Here is a 25,432-nt window from a genome sequence, read left to right as displayed (position 1 = left end):
AAGAGCCTCTGTGTCAATCATACAATGTGCTTCCACTTCATAATTTCTTGACCTATTAACCAATGGGTATTGGTGTCATTTCTTATCAAAAGGCATTATGAACAGAAGGATTGAGATCATAATATGAGCTGAAAGTGAAAGGCAGACATACATGTTACACAACAGCCAGCTGCAAAGGGTCATGGGAAATGACCACCTCATCTTAAAAGGATGTTTGTGGGACAAACACATTTTCTCATGCACATACAGTATTTCAGCTCAGATGTTTACAGTCCCCCCACCCACCTGACTGAAGACCTATGATGCTGTCGAGGAGGAGGAGGAGGAGGACGAAGAAGGACAGTGGGGGAATCCCCAGGCATGGCTTGAGGCATATGTGTGTCCTCTCACCTGACACAGCAGAAAAAGAAGCAGGAAGGGAAATTTCCCTTGTTTTGGTCTGACCTCATTGTGGAGGCATTTTGTATTACCATTTCTGGTGCAAAGCTGCTCAAGAACAGATTTAGGGCTTTATTCAATCTGCATTGCAGAAGTTCAGGTTTACAGCGTGATTGAAATTTAAAGGCAATGTTCCCGCTTTAGCGGAGACTGCATTCACGGTAAACGCTGCATATGTCGTCTCAATCTGAAATTACCTTTAGATTTCTATCATGGAATCTATAACGCTTCAACTTTACAGAATGAATAGAGCCCGTAGTGTTCATCCAGACTCCCACCCCCCGGCCCCACCCCCATCCAAACTGCATAATTAAATATAACCAAACTTTGAGTCTCCTAAAGTTGAGAACATTTGGAATTTAATACAGTTGATTCAAGCACTCTGAATAGCTGACAAATACAACACACACGATCACATTTAAATAGACATGTCAATACATTAAATTAAATAACTTCATATTGTAGAAATGTATTCTGATAGGGCCTAGTATAGGCTACTGCTAGGCTTATGTGAATCAAAATAACTTATACTTCTCCACAGTAGCCTACTGTATTGCCATATAAATAGTAAATATAAAAATACAAAAAGTTAATATAAATAAAGCCATAATATTATTTGGTGCAAAATCTATAATATGAGAATGGACAATCATCATGTATGGACAAACAATTATAATTTCTCAAACTGTTGCAGTTTACAAAATAACCATTAAGATTAGACCTATCTCCATTGCTCAGTCGCCATAAAATTGCAACAACAAAATAAGAGCTTTAACACAAAACTGTTTTAACAAATATTAATCTCTGCCCTACCTCGCTCTCATCATAGTGCAAACACACCGAAAAAGTTCTTGCCCTGCTCTGACTCCACATTGGTCAGTCGATTGGTCTCAGTCCACAGTTTGTCCCCTTCATTCAGCTGAAACACCGCACCAAGGTAAACTGCATTGTACCAGCCCTCGCCGATATTGGACTCAGCATCACCGTAGTTTCGTTGACAAACTGACCTTACCCCGCTAAGAAGATTAGCGTTATCCCCGATGGAGTCCGAATAGCGCCAAATAACGTGACTCAGAGGAGTGGTTTGCTCGCCCGGGCCGTTGCACTTGACCCTGAATGAAGCCTGGCTGTAAACAAAGAAGAGCCCAGTCTGCGGGATGAGGATTTGGTTCCCTTGTAGCTCGAACCCACCCTGGGAAAAGGCCTGGCCGTCATCCTTTCTCCACTGCACTGTGTCAGCGGTGACATTAGGATTGTATTCACCTGGCAGTAGAGGGAAGAAAGGCCCATTGTTACAACTTTGAGGCCCCAGGGTCCGGCTGGTAGCTATTTTTTCTTACAAAGCTCTCGTCAATTTACTCTGGTGGCAACAAGAGACAAGCTAATGATTAAGCAACTTCCTTGCTTCCTTGGGTTGTGGTTTAATCTTTGTCAATGGGGATGTTTAAAAAGAATCCCCTAGCTTCTACAATGAAGGACACTAAGACATACTAGCTCACTAGAAATGTTTTAACCTTCAAAAGACACAGTCCAGGCTGGCTGCAAAACGCTATAGGCCACTCACCCTCTAAATGGATGGCTGCTTTTGCATTGCCGGCAATCTGCTTCAACGTATGGTGGGTATCTGAGGGAGAGAAACCTATTAGTCACGAATAACACAAGCAAAAACCATGATGTTGCCTACAACCGTAACCTTTGATTAAAGCTATTACAGTGAGAAGAAATTAAATGAAAAGGGGCATCTGTCAATCAAATAATCACCTTTTGCACCAATGAGTTTCTCCAGCCGAGGCTCCATTTCGTCCTGCATCTATGAGATAAACCAAGAGGATGTTAGTTGATTGTACGGTCCTCTATTTCAGAAATGTGTTAAATATCGTCCCCATTAGAGTTCCTTACCATTGCCAGTCTTCCACGCTGACCCCACGCAAAGAGCAGGGCTGCTGCCGCACATAAAGCCACTACTAAGAGGACCCCACACAGCCTCCATAACCAACCTCTGGAGGCCTTTCTCTCAGCAACAGCTGTCACCGTTGTCTTGTACACAGGGCCACTGTCCACAAGGCTATTTTCAAGGCCCCTCTCCATGTCTCCAGGTGTCATCACATACCCCTCCATACTGTTGTTGAATGAGGTTCAAACTCTTGGCTCTTGGTGGCAGTGGAAAAGTCTAGCGACTGAATATTTGCCCGAATATCTCCTAAATATCTTCTTTGTTTTTACAGAATTGTAGCTTAATATGTGTCCTGTGTTTTGCTCGTTCATTAGAATGTACTTCTGCCAGAAGCCCTGTCGTTTTTATGCTCTGCCTGCTACTGGTACAAACGGGGAAACTCCAGTGATGTCACCCAGTGAGCATAGCAGAGTTGCAGCAGCAAACTCGCTGTGGAGAGATGGTTATGGTTCAAAGGAAAATAAAAACCACAGAACACCTCTGCCAAACTGGGATTCCAATGGTAGGTGTGGTTGCAGGATGGGGTTAAGGCAAAACCAGACCAACTTGAAAGTGAATTTCTTGTGCAACGATGTAGTTTTTCTATTTGTTAACCAGAATGTACAGTAACTACTCAGCTATATATTGAAACTGCACTTACAAAAAACAATGAATTCTCAGTAAGTCACACGTGTAGTCATTGTGTAATTACACAATGCATTTGAATACCATTAAACTCCACAGTATCTTTGCTACTTAATGTAAAGTGTAGCAAAGCCACTTACAGTATCTTGACTTGAACATTAGTTTGTGATTTTTATTCAGTCTCATTCACCAGCTGTTTGTAACGCTATATGTCTAGTAATAGTCGTACATTTGAAATAGTGAAGAATTATGATATTTATTGATTACATAAATATCAGTTGTTAATAACTGGATGTAAAATAAATGCTTATATACCTACACAATCACAATACATTTGAGGGTATACAAGGCCAAGCTCAGAAGAAACAATAAACACCCAAGGAAAACTTGTAAATATCCCTCTTTTTGTTTCAGAACTGGTTTCTGACATAACCCTTTCCAAACCACCAAACAGGTTTTTGACGTTTCTTTATTGACCTAATCTGGCTTCCTTATTTCACTGCCCTCCCTGACTGGTTGAGCGAGTTTGGAGCATAACACGTTTTATTTGTGGGATTTCCATCACCCATACACTACCTGATTGTCACGCTCTGGCTCCGGGACTTTGTATGTTGAGCCAGGGTGTGTTCGTTTTGTTGTGTTTTGGTTGTGTTGTCTGGGTTTGGTCAATGACTCCCAATCGGAGGTAACGAGTGTCAGCTGTCGGCTCGTTATCTCTGATTGGGAGCCATATTTAAACTGCCTGTGTTCACCTTGTGTTTGTGGGTTTTTGTTCCTAGTCAGTCATTGTCACTGTGGACTTCACTATCGTCATTTATGTTGTTGTTATCGTGGTTGCTTTAATTAAATAAAGTCAACATGTTCGCTAAACACGCTGCGCCTTGGTCCGCTTCCTTAGACGATCGTGACAGAAAAACCCACCACAAAAGGACCAAGCAGCGTGTCCAGGAGCAAAGAGACTGGACATGGGAGGAGGCGCCTGGTAAGGAGATCGAGAGGCTGGCGATGGCCCAGGTGGGCAAATCGTGGTCCTGGGAGGACATGCTCGGGGGCAAGGGACCTTGGGGAAGATCAAGGCCCTGGCGAGAGGAGAGCAACGGCGTCAGCAGGGTCATCGTCGGAAGGACGAGAGGCAACCCCAAAAAGTTTTTTTGGGGGGGCACATGGCTTGGGCGGCTGGGCAGCAGGAGGCTGCCACAGAGAGACGTGGAGAGAAGGCTACCGGATTACGGGAGCCATTGGCGAGTAGAGGGAGGGAAGCAGTTGAGGCACGGCGTGAGAGACTGAGGTGTGTTACCAGTCCGGTCCGGCCCGTTCCTGATCCCCGGTTAAGGCCAGTGGTGTGTGTTCCCAGTACGGACCGGCCTGTTCCTACTCCACGCACCAAGCCCACGGTGTGCGTCGCCAGTCCAGCCCGGCCGGTTCCTGCTCCACGTACTAAGCCTACGGTGTACGTCGCCAGCCCAGCCCGGCCTGTTCCTGCTTCTCGCATCAAGCCTACGGTGCGCGTCGCCAGCCCGACCCGGCCTGTTCCTGCTCCACGTACGAAACCTACGGTGTGCGTGGCCAGCCCAGCCCGACCTGTTCCTGCTCCACGTACTAAGCCTAAGGTGTGCGTCGCCAGCCCAGTCCGGCCTGTTCCTGCTCAACGCACAAAGCCTACGGTGTGCGTCGCCAGCCCAGCCCGGCCTGTTCCTGCTCCACGTACGAAGCCTAAGGTGTGCGTCGCCAGCCCAGCCCGGCCTGTTCCTGCCACCCGCACCAAGTCTACGGTGCGCGTCGCCAGCCCGACCCGGCCTGTTCCTGCCACTCGCACCAAACCTACGGTGCGCGTCGCCAGCCCGGTCCGGCCTGTTCCTGCCACCCGCACCAAGTGTACGGTGCGCGTCGCCAGCCCGACCCGGCCTGTTCCTGCCACTCGCACCAAACCTACGGTGCGCGTCGCCAGCCCGGTCCGGCCTGTTCCTGCCACCCGCACCAAGTCTACGGTGCGCGTCGCCAGCCCGACCCGGCCTGTTCCTGCCACTCGCACCAAACCTACGGTGCGCGTCGCCAGCCCGGTCCGGCCTGTTCCTGCCACTCGCACCAAGCCAAGGGTGCGAGTCGTCAGCCTGGTCCAGCCCGTTCCTGCTACTCGCACCAAGCCAGGGGTACGAGTCGTCGGCCTGGTCCAGCCCGTTCCTGCTACTCGCACCAAGCCAAGGGTGCGAGTCGTCAGCCTGGTTCAGCCCGTTCCTGCTACTCGCACCAAGCCAGGGGTACGAGTCGTCGGCCTGGTCCAGCCCATTCCTGCTACTCGCACCAAGCCAAGGGTGCGAGTCGTCAGCCTGGTTCAGCTCGTCCCTGCTACTCGCACCAAGCCAAGGGTGCGAGCCGTCAGTCTGATCCAGCCCATTCCTGCTACTCGCACCAAGCCAGGGATGCGAGTCTTCAGCCTGGTGAGGCCTGTTCCGGCTCCACGCACCAGGCAAAGGGTGCGTATCGTCTGCCAGTTCTGGTCCATTCCTACTCCACGCACCAAGCCTACGGTGTGCGTCGCCAGTCCAGCCCGGCCGGTTCCTGCTCCACGTACTAAGCCTACGGTGTACGTCGCCAGCCCAGCACGGCCTGTTCCTGCCACCCGCACCAAGTCTACGGTGCGCGTCGCCAGCCCGGTCCGGCCTGTTCCTGCCACCCGCACCAAACCTACGGTGCGCGTCGCCAGCCCGGTCCGGCCTGTTCCGGCCACCCGCACCAAGTCTACGGTGCGCGTCGCCAGCCCGACCCGGCCTGTTCCTGCTCCACGTAAGAAGCCTACGGTGTGCGTCGCCAGCCCAGCCCGGCCTGTTCCTGCTCCACGTAAGAAGCCTACGGTGTGCGTCGCCAGCCCAGCCCGGCCTGTTCCTGCTCCACGTACGAAGCCTACGGTGTGCGTCGCCAGCCCAGCCCGGCCTGTTCCTGCTCCACGTAAGAAGCCTACGGTGTGCGTCGCCAGCCCAGCCCGGCCTGTTCCTGCTCCACGTACGAAGCCTACGGTGTGCGTCGCCAGCCCAGCCCGGCCTGTTCCTGCTCCACGTACTAAGGCTACGGTGTACGTCGCCAGCCCAGCACGGCCTGTTCCTGCCACTCGCACCAAACCTACGGTGCGCGTCGCCAGCCTGGTCCAGCCTGTTCCTGCTACTCGCACCAAGCCAGGGGTACGAGTCGTCGGCCTGGTCCAGCCCGTTCCTGCTACTCGCACCAAGCCAAGGGTGCGAGTCGTCAGCCTGGTTCAGCCCGTTCCTGCTACTCGCACCAAGCCAAGGGTGCGAGTCGTCAGCCTGGTTCAGCTCGTCCCTGCTACTCGCACCAAGCCAAGGGTGCGAGCCGTCAGCCGGATCCAGCCCATTCCTACTACTCGCACCAAGCCAGGGATGCGAGTCGTCAGCCTGGTGAGGGTCGTTCCGAATCCACGCATCAAGTCTAGGGTGCGTATCGTCGGCCAGGTCCGGTCCGTTCCTGCCTCACGCGCCAAGCCAGGTGGGTGCGTCGTCAGTCCAAATCCTACCAGCTGGGTCAGATCGGACTGGGGGCGCTACGGGGGGATTGAAGAGGGGTGGTGGTCAAGCCCGGAGCCGGAGCCGCCTCCGAGGAGCAACACCCACCCAGCCCTCCCCTGTTTGGGGTTTTTGAGGCGCGGTCGCAGTCCGCGCCTTTAGGGGGGGGTACTGTCACGCTCTGGCTCCGGGACTTTGTATGTTGAGCCAGGGTGTGTTCGTTTTGTTGTGTTTTGGTTGTGTTGTCTGGGTTTGGTCAATGACTCCCAATCGGAGGTAACGAGTGTCAGCTGTCGGCTCGTTATCTCTGATTGGGAGCCATATTTAAACTGCCTGTGTTCACCTTGTGTTTGTGGGTTTTTGTTCCTAGTCAGTCATTGTCACTGTGGACTTCACTATCGTCATTTATGTTGTTGTTATCGTGGTTGCTTTAATTAAATAAAGTCAACATGTTCGCTAAACACGCTGCGCCTTGGTCCGCTTCCTTAGACGATCGTGACACTGATCTGAGTTTTGTTTGCAAAATGTTTCATCATCTAATTTATGTTTCTGTTAAATTAATGATAAAAGAAAAAATCACTTTGTGATAAACAAGCACTGTATACCTTTAAAACATGGTTAAAACTATAATTTTGATATCATACTGTAGATGGTCAGTCTTTGCATCCATAGCATTGTCTATGAATTTGAGAGTGGTTACATTTAAGTTTGAATTATCTGTTGTTTCTTGCTTTCTTTTTTATTCATTTTTTTTTGGTAAAGTGTATTGAGGCTTTTGTTAAATGCACTTTAAATAAACTGTGATTTGATGATTTACATTTCTCCAGCCCCATCCCTTGGCTGTCTACCAAAACAAGTGGCTGGGGTGACCAGACCGAGCCATAGACAGCAGCTTCAATGTAGTGTATCGGGGCAATGTATCACCGCTGGTAAAGGTAGCTTGTCACGTAACACTGTTTTACATGCACTGTGTCACTGTTTTCTTACGTATTCTTATGTGCAAATACAAGCAATATAGGTATGACCATCAGGGAAGCTTGGAGTATTGTCACAGTGTTTTATGTACTGTCATAATACTTGAGAACTGAAATCTCACCTATGATTAATCTCTCAGATTGATTGATTTATTCCTACGTTAGTGTGTAGCAATGTTTCCAAGACTATTCCTACCAGCAAATACACGCCAACCGCAAGATCTTGGCAAGAGCAGGGAAGCAATTGATAATAGTTCAGGGGTCAGCTGAAATATAACACAGACACCTCTCATACTGAATTCTATGGAGGAAAGATAGAAACATTTTCATTGTGAGGAACATAAGTATTGTGATAAAGGGAAGAAACATCTACCTGAGACTTCATATCTCAATGCCCTTCTCTCTGCCCTATTAGCAATACCGTCACCTAAATCCTTCCACCCCTCTCTGTAGCAGGGCCATGGTCCAACCCTTCCTCTCTTTGAAGGTTCAACATTACCCACCACTTTCTCTGGCCCTCAAATACTTTGTGGCGGCAGGTAGCCTAGCAGTTAAGAGCGTTTGACCAGTAACAGAAAGGTTGCTGGTTTGAATCCCAGAGCAGACTAGGTGATAAATCTGTCGATGTGCCCTTAAGCATGGCACTTAACCCTAGTTGCTCTGAATAAGCATGTCTGCTAAATGACTAAAATGGAAAAAGCCTCCCATCCCCCTTTAAGTAATGATGTATCTGGCCCTACATTGGATTCATCTATCTGTAACTGATAGGATTCAAAGCTGGGTCTCCTGCCAGAACAGTGTATTAGCCTTACTAGTCTAGGCATTGGCTTGGGGTCACAGGGTTCAAGTCTCAGGCAAGTTTAGGGCTCATCACATCACGTGGACCTTGGTCACAGAACCAACTGGATATTTCATGTCCAGCCAAGTTACCTCAGGGATTACTTCTAGGAACAGAGAAGTAGGCTTTTTCTAGGTATTTGAACCAGGTATCTGAACCAGGTAGTGACACACTCTTAGAGGTGTAAGAGGGGTGATTCATTCTGTTTCATTTCCCATTGTCTGAAAGAGCAATTGGGTCATTGTTGTTATTACCTGTACATGACCTGTTACCTAGTTCATGTCTCCTTGTGGCCGCCCACAGGATAGTATCCAGTCCAGGGGTATAGTGGTTTTCCTGTCCAGTGATCAATATGGCTACTGAGATCTGTAAATTCGATGAATAACTTATGTTACTGTTTGCCTCATGGACATCACCATTTCTTGTGCATTTGTAACTTGACATGGATTCATATACTTGAAATAAAGTATTGCTGACAGAAAATATATATTTAACTTCTGATCTTAATTTGAGATCTGCTTATGTAAATTAACCCTGAAGTTCTATTTGTGTTATCTCTCTCCCAGTTCCTACACTCTTTTGCCACCTGCTTCCACCTTCCTGAGAAAGCACATTTTCTAACATCAAAATTTGGATTATTTTTAGTAGTTAAATGCAGATCATCTCATGAGGTAAGCAGAAAGATAATAAATTGCGGCCCACACACTCAAATATTCCAACATATAATGTGACCTTGTTGTATACAGAAACAGTCAAGCACCCTGGCTAGCAGTTAGCACAGTACATTAAGTAGTTGTAGTGGATGATAGTGTCAGTGATTTGCAATCAGGGTAGGCAGGGTAGGCAGTGCTTACCCTTTAATAATCTAATAAAAAAAAGCTATTATGAAAAGCCAAATAAAAAATACAATTATATATATTTTTAACTGCATTCTTTTTTGTTATCTAATGTTTTTTCTCAATGATTCTGGTGATTTTTATGCTCAAAATCTCAAAATGTGCTAAAACTACATCAAAACATCAGGAAATGCGCCAGAGTATAACCCTAACCCTAACCCATCCATTCAAATCCATTCAAATCATTGACAAGCGCGGCTGTTCCTGACTCCAGTCACTGTTGATGGACAGGGTCAGCATAGGCCTCGCTGCTTTGCCTAGCTTTCATTTTTTGCATTGAGTGGATTTCATATTTTGCACATGCGTATTGCCTAAGCATGTTGTGTGGGTAAGCCTGGGGTAAGCTGTACACAATTGGGCGTGTCTACAATATTTGGCTCTCGCATACGTTCAACTGAACGAATCTAGCTAGCAAGCAAATACAACCTGACAAACGAACACTATACTGCACCTCAAACAATTTTCCAAGTTGGATTTCTAAGGAAAACTTGGTAAAATTCAGAGCGGGAGACCAACACCTGCGCTCCCTGACCTTCATCAGAAGAAGGGACAGAAAGTCATCGGATCGGGGCAAAGACACGCTGCTGATGGCCTCTGGATATGATACCTGGCTGTCAAAGGCATCAACCGGCTTTCTGCTGTTGGTCTATAGGGAGATTTTCAGCTAAACTGAGGCACTCTTTCGTGTTCTGCAGAATAAAATATTGGACATGGGGTTCTACTGTGCACATATCAGTAACACAATCAAAGTTGTGGATGCCCGGGGACAAGAGTTTGACACTTTCTATGATCGGTTTGAGGAGAAATGCACCACACTCGGCCTGACAGACACAGCAAACCGGAGCAGACAGCCGGTGAGAGGAGAGTAATGTTTTACAAACTTTTTGGACAATATCAGTATTCAAATGAAAGCCAGGTATGATCATTTTGTCATCCTTGGCCCTCATGTCAATCGAGACTGAGAGCATTTTCAAACTCAAAAATAATAAAGAATACTTCTACAATGCTGTCACTGAGAGGTTTACCCTGAAGGACAGATGAATGGACTTCCTTTACATGTAAAGGTAGGCTGAAATGCATTTTCCTTATCAATTTGCGGGTTAGTCTACTGTTAAATTAACATGAGAATAGACAACATCCCTTTGATGCAATACTGTGTCTCATGGTCCTCACATGATTGAAGGACAGGCTCATCATTTGTATTGTCATGTGGTTCATTCATATGATCTGTCTGTAGATAAACTAATTTCAACTACTCGGAATGTAACTGTACCTTAGAAAAGAAAAGCAGGAAGTAGGTCCTGAAAACAGGAGTTGAGAGAAAAAATGCTCAGGAGGGAAACCACAACAATAAGGAAGTGAATCTACTATTGTTTTGATTCTGACTACAGAATATCCCTGTATTGCAGATCAGCAAGGACATCACTTTATTTCGTCACCAAACCTGATTGAAATGATTTCATCATTCTTTCAATCAGGAGGGATGAAGGTAGATTTTGTTCATTTCAGACGATGGTGAGTATACTCCTGTGCTTTAGGACATGGATGAAAGGAGAGCTTTCGTAAAGGGAACGTTTTGAATGTTGCCAGAACGTCCTGTAGAAAATGTTTGCATAAAGACTAGTAAGGGATTTAAAGACCAGTGTAGTCCCGTCTGGACTACAGCGAGTGGCAGAGGTCCAGACGGGAGAAGGCAAGTGCCTGCATTAGGTCCTGCGCCGCTTCCTGTGTGAGGTAGGGTCATACTCTACAGATATTGTAGAGCATGAACTTGCAGGAATGAGTCACTGCTTTGATGTTTGCAGAGAACGACAGGGTGTTGTCCAGGGTCACGCCAAGGTTCTTTGCATTCTGAGAGGGGGACACCGTGAATGTCCTGAGGACGTCCCCTGTTACCTGGGGTTACCGTATAGTCCAGGACAGGTTTAAGATTAAAATCTACACAGGGAGTTTCTAAGTGGTATACAGTAGCTTCTAATGTACAACTGCCAAATCAATCTATACATGTACATTTGACATTTTATTAATTTAGCAGATGCTCTTATCCAGAGCGACTTACAGCTAGTGCATTCATCTTAAGATACAGTAGCTAGTGGGAGAACCACATATCTCAGTCATAGTAAGTACATTTTTCCTCAGTAATGAATCTTTCAGCAAAGTCATTGCTAGTAGGCAGGAAAAAGTCAAGTGGAAGTGTTAGTTCATGAAGGGATTGCTGTTGGATTATTTAAGATACTCTTTGAAGAGGTAGGGTTTCAGATGTTTTCGGAAGATGGGCAGGGACTCTGCTGTCCTAGCTTCAGGTGGAAGCTGGTTCCACAATTAGGGTGCCAAGACAGAGAACAGTTTTGACTGGGCTGAGCAGGAGCTGCCCTCCAGTAGGCCAAGAGACCAGAGGTGACAGAATGGACTACTCAGGTTGGGGTGTAGGGTTTGAGCATAGCCTGAAGGTAGGGAGGGGTAATTCCACTTGCTGCTCCATAGTCAAGTACCATGGTCTTGAAGTGGACATGAGCTTCGACTGCTTGCCAGTGGAGTGTGCGGAGGAACTGGGTGACATGGGAGAACTTGGGAAGGTTGAACACCAGGCGGGCTGCGGCATTCTGGATAAATTGCAGTAGTTTGATGGCACAAGTGGGGAGCACAGCCAACAGCGAGTGGCAGTAGTCCAGACGGGAGAAGGCAAGTGCCTGGATTAGGACCTGGGTCATACTCTACGGATGTTGTAGAGCATGAACTTGCAGGAGCTAATCACTGCTTTGATGTTTGCAGAGAACGACAGGGTGTTGTCCAGGGTCACATCAAGGTTCTATGCACTCTGAGAGGGGGACACCGTGGAGTTGTCAACCGTGATGGAGAGGCCCTGGAGCGGGCAGGCCTTCCTCGGGAGGAAGAGCAGCTCCGTCTTGTTGAGGTTGAGCTTGAGGTGGTGGGCCGACATCCAAGCTGAGATATCTGCCAGGCCCACAGAGATGTGTGTCGCCACCTGGGTGTCAGAAGGGGGAGAAAAATAGTTGAGTGTCATCTGCATAGCAATGATAGTAGACAGTACGGTGCGTGGGTAAAATCACTGGGAAAGCCATGCCAGAAAAGAAAAAAACATATTACAACCTATGTGTTGTGATAATTGCGTTGTTTTCTCTATAACCTGTTAGCTCATATACCTTGTGACTGTGATATACAGTGCATTCGGAAAGTATTCAGACCCCTTGACTTTTTCCGACATTTTGTTACGTTACAGCCTTATTCTGAAATTTTTTTTTTAAAATATATCCTGTCTCGTAAATAAGGTATTTCTGAAAACCTGTTTTCGCTTTGTCATTATGGGGTGTTGTGTGTAGATTGATAAGGAAAACAATTAATTGAATCAATTTTAGACTAAGGCTGTAACGTAACAAAATGTGGAAAAAGGGAAGGGGTTTGAATACTTTCCGAATACGCTGTATAGGCAGAGACAATAAGAATACACAGTGGCAGAATAAATTCAACCACACCTTTGTTTTATCACAAAACTGGAGAGCAACCTCTGTCAGGTGAAGTCCAGAAAGCATATTGCATGTAACTAACAGTTACATGACCTACAGCATGGTCAAGCAAGTTAATGTTTCCAACATGTTCGTCTACTAAACAACTATTGATTTAAAACCAAGGAGAGTTACTGCAAGTCGTAAAGAAAACAGGAGCTGCCTCCACTATTCCAGCACCATTTCAACTTCAACATTATCAAATCACCTATGCTTAGTCTAATACAGAGACAACTAAAAGATACCAAAAACTATTCAATCCAATCAACGTAAGCTAAATATGATGTGGCTGTCCATGGTTCTGATTTCTGTGTGTACGTGTACGTGTGTGTTTGTGTGTGTGTGTGTGTGTGTGTGTGCGTGTTCGTGCAGTAGACAAAACATGTTGACACCTTACTTGTAGTGAAACGCCAATGCCATCCTCCTCTCTTTCATTTTGACGAAACGGTGTATCACTCTGTCATACAGTACATGCTTTCAAATATTTGCTCGCTTCCTTTCATGGGCAACGTTAGCTAGTTAACATTAGGCTTCTACATCTAGCTACATATTGAACTTCCATCCTCTCAGGCCAGGGGCGCAATGTATGAATTTATGGTTGGACCAGAATTTCTGTTATAATCATTGGCCAGTACGAATAATTAAGTAAAACTACAAGTCCAAATCCCTATCTCCATCCATGGCTAATTTAAGAAAGGGCCAATTTTAGCTAGCTAGCTAGCTAGCCACCGGAGGACTACAACACAATTTCCGTCAATGACGTATGCTCTCAATGCAATGTGATTGGAGTGAAGCCAGGACCATTCACAGTTGAGCTCGTTCAGTTTAGCTCAACGCTGATTGGCTATTATTTTTTTTTTAAAACGATCAGGGGAGGCCAAATGCTCGTTGGTTTCCCTTGCATTTTTTGGGGGAAGCTTGGCTTCCCTTAGCATCCATGAATACACGCCACTGATAGGAGTGACCATATGATGGAGCGGAGTGACTTGGTGTATAGAGGAGGAGAGGGCCTTGAACTGAATCCTGGGGGACACCAGTAGTGAGAGTATGTGGTGCAGACACAGATCCTCTCCACGTCACTTGGTAGGAGCGGCCTGCCAGGTAGGATGCAATCGAATAGTGTGCAGAGCCTGAGACACCCAGCCCAGACAGGGTTAGGGAAGGTTGAATACATTAGCGGATATGTGAAAAGTGTGAACAACTGCAGATGTCTGTGGAGAGATGACTAGAGGAATAGGAGCTATGACTAATCTGACACTGACAACTTTGTGGCTTCCTGTTTTTAGTAACTATCAATCGCTAGTTCCTGCTTGATTCTGTGTACTAGAGCCAACTAAAGCGTCAGTTCATTCCCACTGGGCACAGACTTCAGTTCAATGTTTAATTTGGATTTACATTTGGTCGAGTTGTCAACTATCCTGAATTCAATGTGAAATCAACAAAACCTTTCACCATGTCATTGGATTTAGGTTAAAAGTTGGGTTAAAAAAAGACGAAATTCCCTTATATTGGTGACTCTTTAAAAATCCAATCAGTTTTCCACTTTGATTAAACATCATCACGTTGATTCAACCATGTTTTTTCCCAGTGGGTTAGATTTCGGGCAACTCAGTACTGACGTGTGTTTCTGTTACATCACATCAGTTTTCTAATGCTAATAGGTACAGGTGTTTTCAGACCTAAGCTGTGTTCGAATACCCATACTAACATACTGTAAACTACAGTACCAGTCAAAAGATTGGACACACCTACTCATTCCAGGGTTTTTCTTAATTTTTTAAACTATTTTCTACATTGTAGAATAATAGTGAAGACTCAAAACTATGAAATAACACATATGGAATCATGTAGTAACCAAAAAGTGTTAAACAAATCAAAATATATTATATATTTTAGATTCTTCAAAGTAGCCACCCTTTGCCTTGATGACAACTATGCACACTTTTGGCATTCTCTCAACCAGCTTCATGAGGAATGCTTTTCCAACAGTCTTGAAGGCGTTCCCACATATGCTGAGCACTTGTTGGCTGCTTTTCCTTCACTCTGCAGTCCAACTCATCCCAAACCATCTCAATTGGGTTGAGGTCGGGTGATAGTGGAGGCCAGGTAATCTGATGCAGCCCTCCATCACTCTCCTTCTTGGTCAAATAGCCCTTACACAGCCTGGAGGTGTGTTTTGGGTCATTGTCCTGTTGAAAAACAAATGGTAGTCCCACTAAGTGCAAACCAGATGGGATGGCGTATCGCTGAAGAATGCTGTGGTAGCCATGCTGGTTAAGTGTGCCTTGAATTCTAAATAAATCACGACAGTGTCACCAGTAAAGCACCCCCACACCATCACACCTCCTCCTCCATGCTTCATGGTGGGAACCACACATGCGGAGATCATGACGGCACGTGTTTCCTTGCAGGTAACAGAGGAAGAACAATGATTTCAAGCACCACCCTCCTTTTAAAGCTTCCAGTCTGTTATTCTAACTCAATCAGCATGACAGAGTGATCTCCAGCCTTGTCCTCGTCAACACTCTCACCTGTGTTAACAAGAGAATCACTGACATGATGTCAGCTGGTCCTTTTGTGGCAGGGCTGAAATGCAGTGGAAATGTTTTTTGGGGGATTAAGTTCATTTTCATGGCAAAGAGGGACTTTGCAATTAATTGCAATTCATCTGATCACTCTTCATAACATTCTGGAGTATATGCAAATTGACATCATAAAAACTGAGGCAGCAGACTTTGTGAAAATTAATATTTGTGTCATTCTCAAAACTTTTGACCACGACTGTACAACTGTAATGATATGCTATGCGGTTCATAAGGATAGCGTAACTAACAAATTGTCAGCCAACATAACGTATAACGTAACTCATTTGAAAAGTCATTACTTTATTACATTGCTCAACATTTTCTTAACATTTGTCATAATTAGTTAAAGCAATGAATTTGTATCCGCTCTCTTCGGACATCAGCTGCATATTTTCCGCCATTTTCTTCAAATCTGAAAACGTTGAAGCCACGCCCATTTTCGGAAGAATTGCATTATGGGCCCCAAAAAGTACGGAAATAGTGTCCACTGCTTGTATACTTCCTATTTTGGCAAATGTAGTATGACATCCGACTAACTATATCCATACTATGACCATTAAGCATACAACATACTCAATTTACGTCACAAATAGTACTGTTAGTGCGGTTAGTATGAGTATTAGAACACAACTCTAGTTTGCGTGTCTCTGAATAAGCTGAGTCTGTGATAGTAGCAGAATCCATCCCAAAAGTGACTGAGAAGGACATCTGCATTTCCTATGTTGGGATGTAGCACCACCATGTGGTTAGTGCTACCTCCCAATGGATGATACAAGTGAATAAGCTGTCAAATAGTGGTTCTGTCCGAATACCCTACTAGCGTACTACATACTTAAACTGTATACTCATTTCGGCATTTGATCTAGTAGAATACACTTGTTTTTTCCGACTCACGTGTTTGACAACAGCTGATAATCAGATAAATTGACGCGCTGTACCAAAATGAATGAATGGCGGGAGTCAACGCAAATTGCCCATAGATGACGCATACAGAGTAATATTTTCGAAATTTCACATACTATAAAACATTCTTTTTTTTGCATAATATTTAGTACGCTAATATGGGTAGCCAGACACGGCCACTTTCTCCATATCAAATCTATTTACCATCTATAATATCTAGTATTGACTAATTCACAACATGATAGATACCTGAAAATACCATTAATATCACAAGAAATCACACATACACAAATACACAGTTTGACAATGTATTCTGTTATGTCATTATACAATCAAATCTGTTCAGCGAAACAAACAATGCATATGCAAAACAGTTACAGTTTTCACAAAATTAATTCAGTTTAGTAACTACTAGACACACACACACACAAAAAAGCTTTTTTGGTTCAGTCTTGAACTAAGTCTCAAGAACAATGTCTGTTGTCTCAATATGGGGGGAGCTGATATGCCCCCCAGTAGGTATTCTCTCCCCCATTCCTAAAACTATTGGGTGTTATCTCAAGGCTCAGACTGTTACCTTGTTGGAGCTTAACCATCCTGGACATGAACACAGTGCCCTCTTTCTCTCCGTGATACACGGCTTCACTCAGGCTCCTCTGCGCTATCTTATTTTGAATGGCATTTTTGATCAGAGTCACCTTCCTCTTCTCCTCTCCCCTGGTGTACCTAGTGAAGGTGACCTGGGCAAAGAAGTAGTAGAAGCCTTCAGATGCGATGTAGACAGAGTTGTTGCGGAGGACAAGGGAGCAAGAGCCACAGACGGGGATATCATGGTCATTCTCCCAAGACACCCTTCCTTCTCATGAGGAAAGAAAAGAGAAGAGAAGAGAAGAAAATATTAAAATGCTTTACATCATATAATGGGTTAATGACAAAAATGTAAATATATACTACATGGGCAAAAGTATGTGGACACCTGCTCGTCGAACATCTCATTTCAAAATCATGGGCATTAATATGGAGTTGGTCCCCCCTTTGCTGCTATAACAGCCTCCACTCTTCTGGGAAGGCTTTCCACTAGATGTTGCAACGTTGCTGCAGAGACGTGCTTCCATTCAGCCAAAAAAATCATTATTGAGGTCGGGCACTGATGTTGGGTGATTAGGCCTGGCTCACAGTTGGCGTTCCAATTCATTCCAAAGGTTTTCGATGGGGTTGAGGTAAGGGCTCTGTGCAGGCCAGTCAAGTTCTTCCACACCGATCTCGACAAACAATTTCTGTATGGACATCGCTTTGTACACGGGGGCACTGTCATACTGAAACAGGAAAGGGCCTTCCCCAAACTGTTGCCACAAAGTTGGAAGCACAGAATCATCTAGAATGTTATTGTATGCTATAGCGTTAAGATTTCCCTTCACTGGAACTAAAGGGCCTAGCCCGAACCATGAAAAAATGCCCCAGACTATTATTCCTTGTCCACCAAACTTTACAGTTGGCACTATGCATTCGGGCAGGTAGCGTTCTCCTGGCATCCGCCAAACCCAGATTCGTCTGTCGGACTGCCAGATGGTGAAGCGTAATTCATCACTCCAGAGAACGCATTTCCACTGCTCCAGAGTCCAATGGCAGCGAGCTTTACCCCAACCCAGCCAACACTTGCTCGGCCATGGAAACCCATTTCATGAAGCTCCCAACGAACAGTTCTTGTGCTGATGTTGCTTCCAGAGGCAGTTTGGAACTCGGTAGGGAGTGTTGCAACCGAGGACAGACAGTTACACGCTTCAGCACTCAGCGGTCCCGTTCGATGAGCTTGTGAGGCCTACCACTTCAAGGCTGGGCCGTTGTTGCTCCTAGACGTTTCCACTTCACAATAAAAGCACTTACAGTTTACTAGAAAGCTCTAGCAGGGCAGAAATTTGATGAACTGACTTGTTGGAAAGGTGGCATCCTATGACGGTGCCACGTTGAAAGTCACTGAGCTCTTCAGTAAGGGCCATTCTACTGCCAATGTTTGTCTATGGGGATTGCATGGCTGTGTGCTCAATTTTATACACCTGTCAGCAACGGGTGTGGCTGAAATAGCCGCATCCACTAATTTGAAGGGGTGTCCACATACTTTTGTATATATAGTGTATGTTTGTGCATATATTTGAACACAGACAGGTGGCAAAATATTGAATAACTACACCTTACAAACCTATAATGTATTTTCCCAGACAGTAATTGTAGCATTGTCTTGGGTTCAGTTTGTTGCCCACACCTAAGCAGTTACAGTAGATGGGTTGATTGTGGGTCTTGAAACCCACTTCACAAAGTTGCAGACAGGGGATGGCAGGAACACAGAGCATGATGAGGGAAACATTGGCGGAACTACAGTTGAAGTCGGAATTTTACATACACTTAGGTTGGAGTCATTAAAACTCGTTTTTCAACCACTCCACACATTTCTTGTTAACAACCTATAGTTTTGGCAAGTCGGTTAGGACATCTACTTTGTGCATGACACAATTGTTTACAAACAGATTATTTCACTTATAATTCACTGTATCACAATTCCAGTGGGTCAGAAGTTTACATACACTAAGTTGACTGTACCTTTAAACAGCTTGGAAAATTCCAGAAAATGATGTCATGGCTTTAGAAGCTTCTGATAGGCTAATTGACATCATCTGAGTCAATTGGAGGTGTACCTGTGGATGTATTTCAAGGCCTACCTTCAAACTCAGTGCCTCTTTGCTTGACATCATGGGAAAATCAAAAGAAATCAGCCAAGACCTCAGAAAAATAATTGTAGACCTTCACAAGTCTGGTTCATCCTTGGGAGCAATTTCCAAATGCCTGAAGGTACCACGTTCATCTATACAAACAATAGTACGCAAGTATAAACACCATGGGACCACGCAGCCGTCATACCGCTCAGGAAGGAGACGCGTTCTGTCTCCTAGAGATGAACGTACTTTGGTGCGACAAGTGCAAATCAATCCCAGAACAACAGCAAAGGACCTTGTAAAGATGCTGGAGGAAACAGGTACAAAAGTATCTATATCCACAGTAAAAACGAGTCCTATATCGACATATCGTTATGTTTGGAGGAAAAAGGGGAATGCTTGCAAGCCGAAGAACACCATCCCAACCTTGAAGCACTGGGGTGGCAGCATCATGCTGTGGGGGTGCTTTGCTGCAGGAGGGACTGGTGCACTTCACAAAATAGATGGCATCACGAGGAAGGAAAATTATGTGGATATATTGAAGCAACATCTCAAGACATAAGTCAGGAAGTTAAAGCTTGGTCACAAATGGGTCTTCCAAATGGACAATGACCCCAAGCATACTTCCAAAGTTGTGGCAAAATGGCTTAAGGACAACAAAGTCAAGGTATTGGAGTGGCCATCACAAAGCCCTGACCTCAATCCTATAGAAAATGTGTGGGCAGAACTGAAAAGGTGTGTGCGAGCAAGGAGGCCTACAAACCTGACTCAGTTACACCAACTCTATCTGGAGGAATGGGCCAAAATTCACCCAACTTATTGTGGGAAGCTTGTGGAAGGCTACCCGAAACGTTTGACCCAAGTTAAGCAATTTAAAGGCAACGCTACCAAATACTAATTGAGTGTATGTAAACTTCTGACCCACTGGGAATGTGATGAAATAAATAAAAGCTGAAATAAATCATTCTCTCTACAATTATTCTGACATTTCACATTCTTAAAATAAAGTGGTGATCCTAACTGACCTAAAACAGGGAATTTTTACTAGGATTAAATGTCAGGAATTTTCACGACTTCCTCCGAAGCTGCCTCCCCTCCTTATTTGGGCAGGCTTCGGCATTCGTCGTCACCGGCCTTCTAGCCACTGCTGCTCCATATCTCATCATTCCATCTGTCTTGTCTTGTCATTACACACACCTGGTTCATATTCCCCTCATTAGTACGTGTTTAAGTGTTCCCTCTGCCCCCTTGTCCTTGTGAGTGATTGTTCATTGTGAGGATTAGTAGCGCGGTTGAGCTCAGTATTTTTGTATTGCCGGGGTATTTTTCCCCGTGTGCATGTCTGTTCCAGTGCGTCTGTTTTGCGCACTGGACTTGTTACGCTGGATTACGGAATAAACTCTGTATACAGTGATTTACCCAACTGCACCTGACTCCTTCAAATCACGCATCACAGGAATTGTGAAAAACTGAGTTTAAATGTATTTGGCTAAGGTGTATGTAAACTTCCGACTTCAACTGTAAATCTAAACCTTATTCTGAGCACACCATGATTGTATAGCTAGCATTATAACCTTACATTAACCCACAGTTAATACACCTACCCTCACAATAGCTTAATGTTTCATGAATAGATTGAATATTTGCATAATGTTTTCAATACATAAATATAATTTTCTGATTAATAAAGATGCATAACATCATGTTGATAATAGACATACAATTATATTTGACTGTTTAGTAATATTTTCTGCTCATGGTGAGTAAGCATGTTATGCTACAGTATGCAATAACGTGACCACAGCCATCCAGTCAGGATCTGGGGTGGTAAAAGCTTGGTAGTACGCCTCTAGGCCTGGTACACAATCAAGTTGTACAACTGATGTAGGCCTACACACATTTGGCACAACGGTTGTGATACAACAGAGTTGTTTTACTCAAGCGTTCTGGAGACACCGCACAATGGTTGTGTAAACATACACTCAGCACCACGCTTCTACACACAGTGAGTCACGTGGCCGTTGCTTGCTATATAAAGCAGGCAGAAGGCCTCGAGGCATTCAGTTACTGTTCGATTGAATGGGCAAAACTAGTGATTTAAGCGACTTGGAGCGTAATATGATCGTCGGTACCAGGCACCAGTATCTCAGAAACGGCCTCCTGGGCCTTTCACTCATGACAGTGTCAAGGGTTTACAGAGAATGGTGCGACAAACAAAAATATCCAGTCAGCGGCAGTCCTGTGAGCGAAAACAGCTCGTTGATGGGAGAGGACAAAGGAAAATGGTGCAAGCTAACAGGCGGGCCACAAACAGACAAATAACGGCACAGTACAACAGTGGTGTGCAGAACGGCATCTCGGAACGCACAACTCGTCAATCCTTGTCACAGATGGGCTATTGCAGCAAACGACCACACCGGGTTCCACTCCTATCAGCTAAAAACAAGAAGAAGTTGCTTCAGTGGGCCAACACTGTACAATTGAGGAGTGGAAAAATATCGCCTGGAACATGACAGCGAGTTCAGTTTACTTGAGTGGCCTGCGCAGTCCGCATACCTCGACCCAATAGAGCATTTTTGGGATGAGATGGAATGGGCTGTTTGCAACATGAATGTACCACCGTCCAATCTGCAACAACTGCGTGATACCATCGCGTCAGCATGGACCAACATCCCTGTGGAACGTTTCCGACACCTTGTAGAATGCCCGAATAATTCAGGCTGTTCTGGAGGCAAAGGGGGGTCCGACCCGGTACTACATGGTGTACCTAATAAACTGACCGGTGAGTGTATTTTGCAGACACACTCTCCATTGTATCATATAAATAGTAGGTGTATCACAACCATTGTGTCAAATGCGTTAGATGAGTTGTACAACCTGAGTGTGTACAAGGCCCTAGTCTTGTTTAGTGGAACTGACAAGTTCAGACAGACAGCAGAAGCTCCAGCGTTAACTCATGTTTTCCATGAACTTACGATGTAAAAAGGAAACTGCAGCAAGGATGGAACGTTAGGCCCAAAAGTCCTTACCTATAAACTAGGAAAGGAAGTGTTTAGCTTACCCATGGTCAGCTGGATATATGAGAGATGGGGAGCTGGAAAGCAAATAAAGCACATTCATTTTCATCTTGTAACGTTTACGTGTTACTCTCTGCTTGTACAATCTTATAATGCCAGCTTTCTCCAGACACTGCATCAATTACATGAATTATATTGCACACAATGTATTGTTTAAACATTAGTTATTCATTGGTAATCAGAAATGGAAATAGCAATGTTTTACTTACCCTTTGATGAATTCAATTGAGCCAAAAAACTACCATCTGCAAAAGATAAATAATATTTCCAGTCATTGTATACTGTTGTAGAATGTCTAATATGGGATATGAATGCTATTACAGTGCCTTAGTATATAATGACTTACAGTACAGAAAAAACTATTAATGTCAGTATGTGTAACCCAGTACAACTTACTTGTAGGGTGTTGGTTTTCCTCCTTTGATTCAGGTATATGACTCTTTGAGGGAGAAATGACATAGGGACACCTTGAGATCATCATCATCATCATCATCAGTCTACCCTTATGTATCATCATCATCATCATCACCACCACCATCATCATCACCCCCACCCTCATCATCATCATATCTGAGTCTAGCTATCACTGATGATAATTGGACATACCTTGTCAGGTGAGCTTATTTGCACTGTTGTGAGAACTGCGGCCATAATCACCATGGCGACTGTGAGAAACCCGCACCACACATTGAGCAGCAGGTATCTGGAGGTGTGCTGTTGGTTCTTCATCCTCTGAGAAACACACAAGTACCACACACCACTGAGAGCCGTCCCAATTCACTCCCTACCCCTTCCCCTCGGCCCTAATCCTTATCTAATCCAAAGTTTGCAGATCTGAAGGGTCTAGAATGAGGTATAAGCAGACAGGTTGTAGATCTTCCACCATAGGCTATTGCTTGAGTCTGAGCACCTCAACATTAGTCAATAGGCTGCCTTCTGAATAACATTTAGTTTAGATTATACCCCACTCTGGGATTTCACCCATACAGGTTCTTCCCCTCTTGAACCACAATGCTGCCCTATGTGCAGTGTGGTTTGCTACTTGTATGGCTCAAACAATAACATCAGTGGCTGTAAATGTGATATGTGAACTCACTACCAGAGAAATAAAAGAAAATAATTTGTAGAAAACATGCAGAGAGTAGTATGTACCGTATGACTGTGACAAGACATTACGGCTGTCACGCAGTGTACTCCGGTATGTTCAGTTGGACATGAATGTATCAGTCACAGTGACTAAGACTAGTCAAAATAATAATCATAATAATAATAATAATTTTGGGGATGCTTATATTTGTCCTGTTACACACTTGTACAAGGTACAAAGAAGTGTGAAGGTATGCATAGTGAGTGAGAGAATGATCTGGCAATGATCAATTTGACCGCATTACCTGTCATATGATATTGCCTACTACAGTCTCACTATTGAAAATACCACTAAATATTCATACAACAACCACCGTTTTTGGACCAAATATAACTGTTGAGCCATTAGACTATTACTGTGTGATGATAAATCGGGCATTACTGTTATCACCAAGTACTTTTACATTGTGTCACATTTTCATCATCCATACATCCTATAATTAAGTCTAAGAATAGGCATTTCACATTATGAAAAATGATTGCAAATACAATGGTCCACTGTCCACAATTCTGTGTTACCAAAACGTACAGATTCATCATTAATAAATGAGCTTGATATTTAAAAAATAAAACAATGACCAGGATCTCAACTCACCTACTGTGTCTTGTAGTGTCTTGTACAAACAAATATGTCATGCTGCATTTCAGAGACATGTTCATTAGACAGGGCTTCCCCCTTTCACATGAGTTTAGAGGTTAGATACGATGGAGTTTTTTTCTTCACTGTGAGTTGTGGTTGGAAATGAAGGAGGGAGTGAAAGCAAAGCATCATGAACTAAACAACCACCTCAAAGTCTAGGTTGACTTTGTTCACATTGACCCTGGGACTGGTAAATTAGCAACTGATGATCAATGTCATATTCTTCTATGAAAATATATTTTAGCCTGGTCCAAGATCTGTTTATGCTTATGCCTACTCCATTGTCAAGCCAGGCATGACAATTCCATAAGGAGTTGGCAAAAGAGCAGAAACAGATTGCATTGATAACACTTTTTTGTTATGACAAAATAATCAATAAAACCAGGTATTTTAACCATTATTTTATTAAATACTGTAGATAGTGTTGTAAAGTAACTAAGGGGTAAATCCATTTGAATTCAATCACTTTTTGACAGCACCCCTTTTGATTTGAACGAAACCTGTCATCCATATTGGCCCATTGTAGAAGTGCACAGAAAGTTACTTTTTAGACCTGAATGCCAAAACATTAAAGAGATAAAGGTGCTCAAAGTTGACGTACTTTTCATACCCCACCACACCATGAGACATCCATGTCTTCATCACTGGAAACGATAAACGGTTGAGATTGGTATAATTTAAAACCTTACAAACAGTGGTGTCAAACTATTTAATAATTTCTTGAAAAAAATGTTTTGGAATAACATTTGTCATTTTCTAATCTTATATGTCCATTATCTAAAAACGTGTCAACTCCGATTTTTTTCATATTCAGATATGTTGTAGCTTAGACCCTATTTTACATCATCTGAGGTTTTTGTGTTGTGCCTGCCATTGGTTGAGACACAACATGCTCTTGAATACAGGATGGGTGTCATGTTTTGGTTGATAAATGTACTAAAATGGGAATAAAATGGAAATTTCAACTTTCAAATGGTACCAAAAAGATGGTCAGAGGTCCACACACCAGAGAATGTTAACTTGAATAGGAATATCCGTTTTTTAAATGATACTGTCAATCCTCTATAGGAAACCTATTGAAATCATAGAAATACAGATAACAGAATATACATTTAAGTTTACATTCAACAGTGGGTGGACCGGCGGCCATCTTTGTGGTAGTAATTAGAAGTAAAAATGTCAATTCAATTAAAATGTCAATGGTGTACCAGCTAAATTGCAGTGGTCTGAAGGGATATGTCCATTCTATGAATTATATTTATATGATTGAAATGACACCCACGGTGTATTCAAGAGCATGTTGTGTCTCAACCGATAGCGCCCACAACACAAGAACCTCAAACGTTTGAGTTTGAACGCGTAAACTCTGATTTTCTCCATATGTTGTAGCTTAGACCCTTTTTTACATCATCTATATTTTCCAGTGATGAAGACATGGATGTCTCATGGTATGGTGGGGTATGCAAAATGGGTCAACTGAGCACCTTTATCTCCTGAATGTTTTGGCATCCAGGTCCAAAAAGTCACTTTCTGACCACCTCACCCATGGGAAAACATGTATGAAAAGTTTTGTTTAAATCAAAAGGGATGCTGTCAAAAAGAGATTGAAT

General features: G+C 44.1%; 2 protein-coding genes across 2 annotated transcripts; both read right to left on the bottom strand.

Moving 5' to 3' along the window:
* Nucleotides 1-824: 824 nt before the first annotated feature.
* Nucleotides 825-2,764, bottom strand: tnfb (tumor necrosis factor b (TNF superfamily, member 2)). The gene is made up of 4 exons (XM_041876409.2): nucleotides 2,338-2,764; nucleotides 2,200-2,248; nucleotides 2,003-2,062; nucleotides 825-1,701 (listed from the first exon to the last, which is right to left on the bottom strand). Exons 1-4 carry the CDS (start codon nucleotides 2,554-2,556, stop codon nucleotides 1,262-1,264), a joined length of 768 nt encoding a protein of 255 aa, XP_041732343.2. The 5' UTR covers nucleotides 2,557-2,764; the 3' UTR covers nucleotides 825-1,261.
* A 13,921-nt stretch (nucleotides 2,765-16,685) lies between these two features.
* Nucleotides 16,686-23,852, bottom strand: LOC121553713. Its single transcript, XM_041867038.2, has 6 exons — nucleotides 23,778-23,852; nucleotides 22,643-22,768; nucleotides 22,433-22,475; nucleotides 22,246-22,281; nucleotides 22,021-22,053; nucleotides 16,686-17,107 (listed from the first exon to the last, which is right to left on the bottom strand). Exons 2-6 carry the CDS (start codon nucleotides 22,763-22,765, stop codon nucleotides 16,737-16,739), a joined length of 606 nt encoding a protein of 201 aa, XP_041722972.2. The 5' UTR covers nucleotides 22,766-22,768; nucleotides 23,778-23,852; the 3' UTR covers nucleotides 16,686-16,736.
* Between the last annotated feature and the right edge of the window lie 1,580 nt (nucleotides 23,853-25,432).

This window comes from Coregonus clupeaformis, chromosome 17 (genome assembly GCF_020615455.1).
Source record: "Coregonus clupeaformis isolate EN_2021a chromosome 17, ASM2061545v1, whole genome shotgun sequence".
NCBI lineage: Eukaryota > Metazoa > Chordata > Actinopteri > Salmoniformes > Salmonidae > Coregonus > Coregonus clupeaformis.
This window is presented reverse-complemented; position numbering and strand designations above follow the sequence as displayed.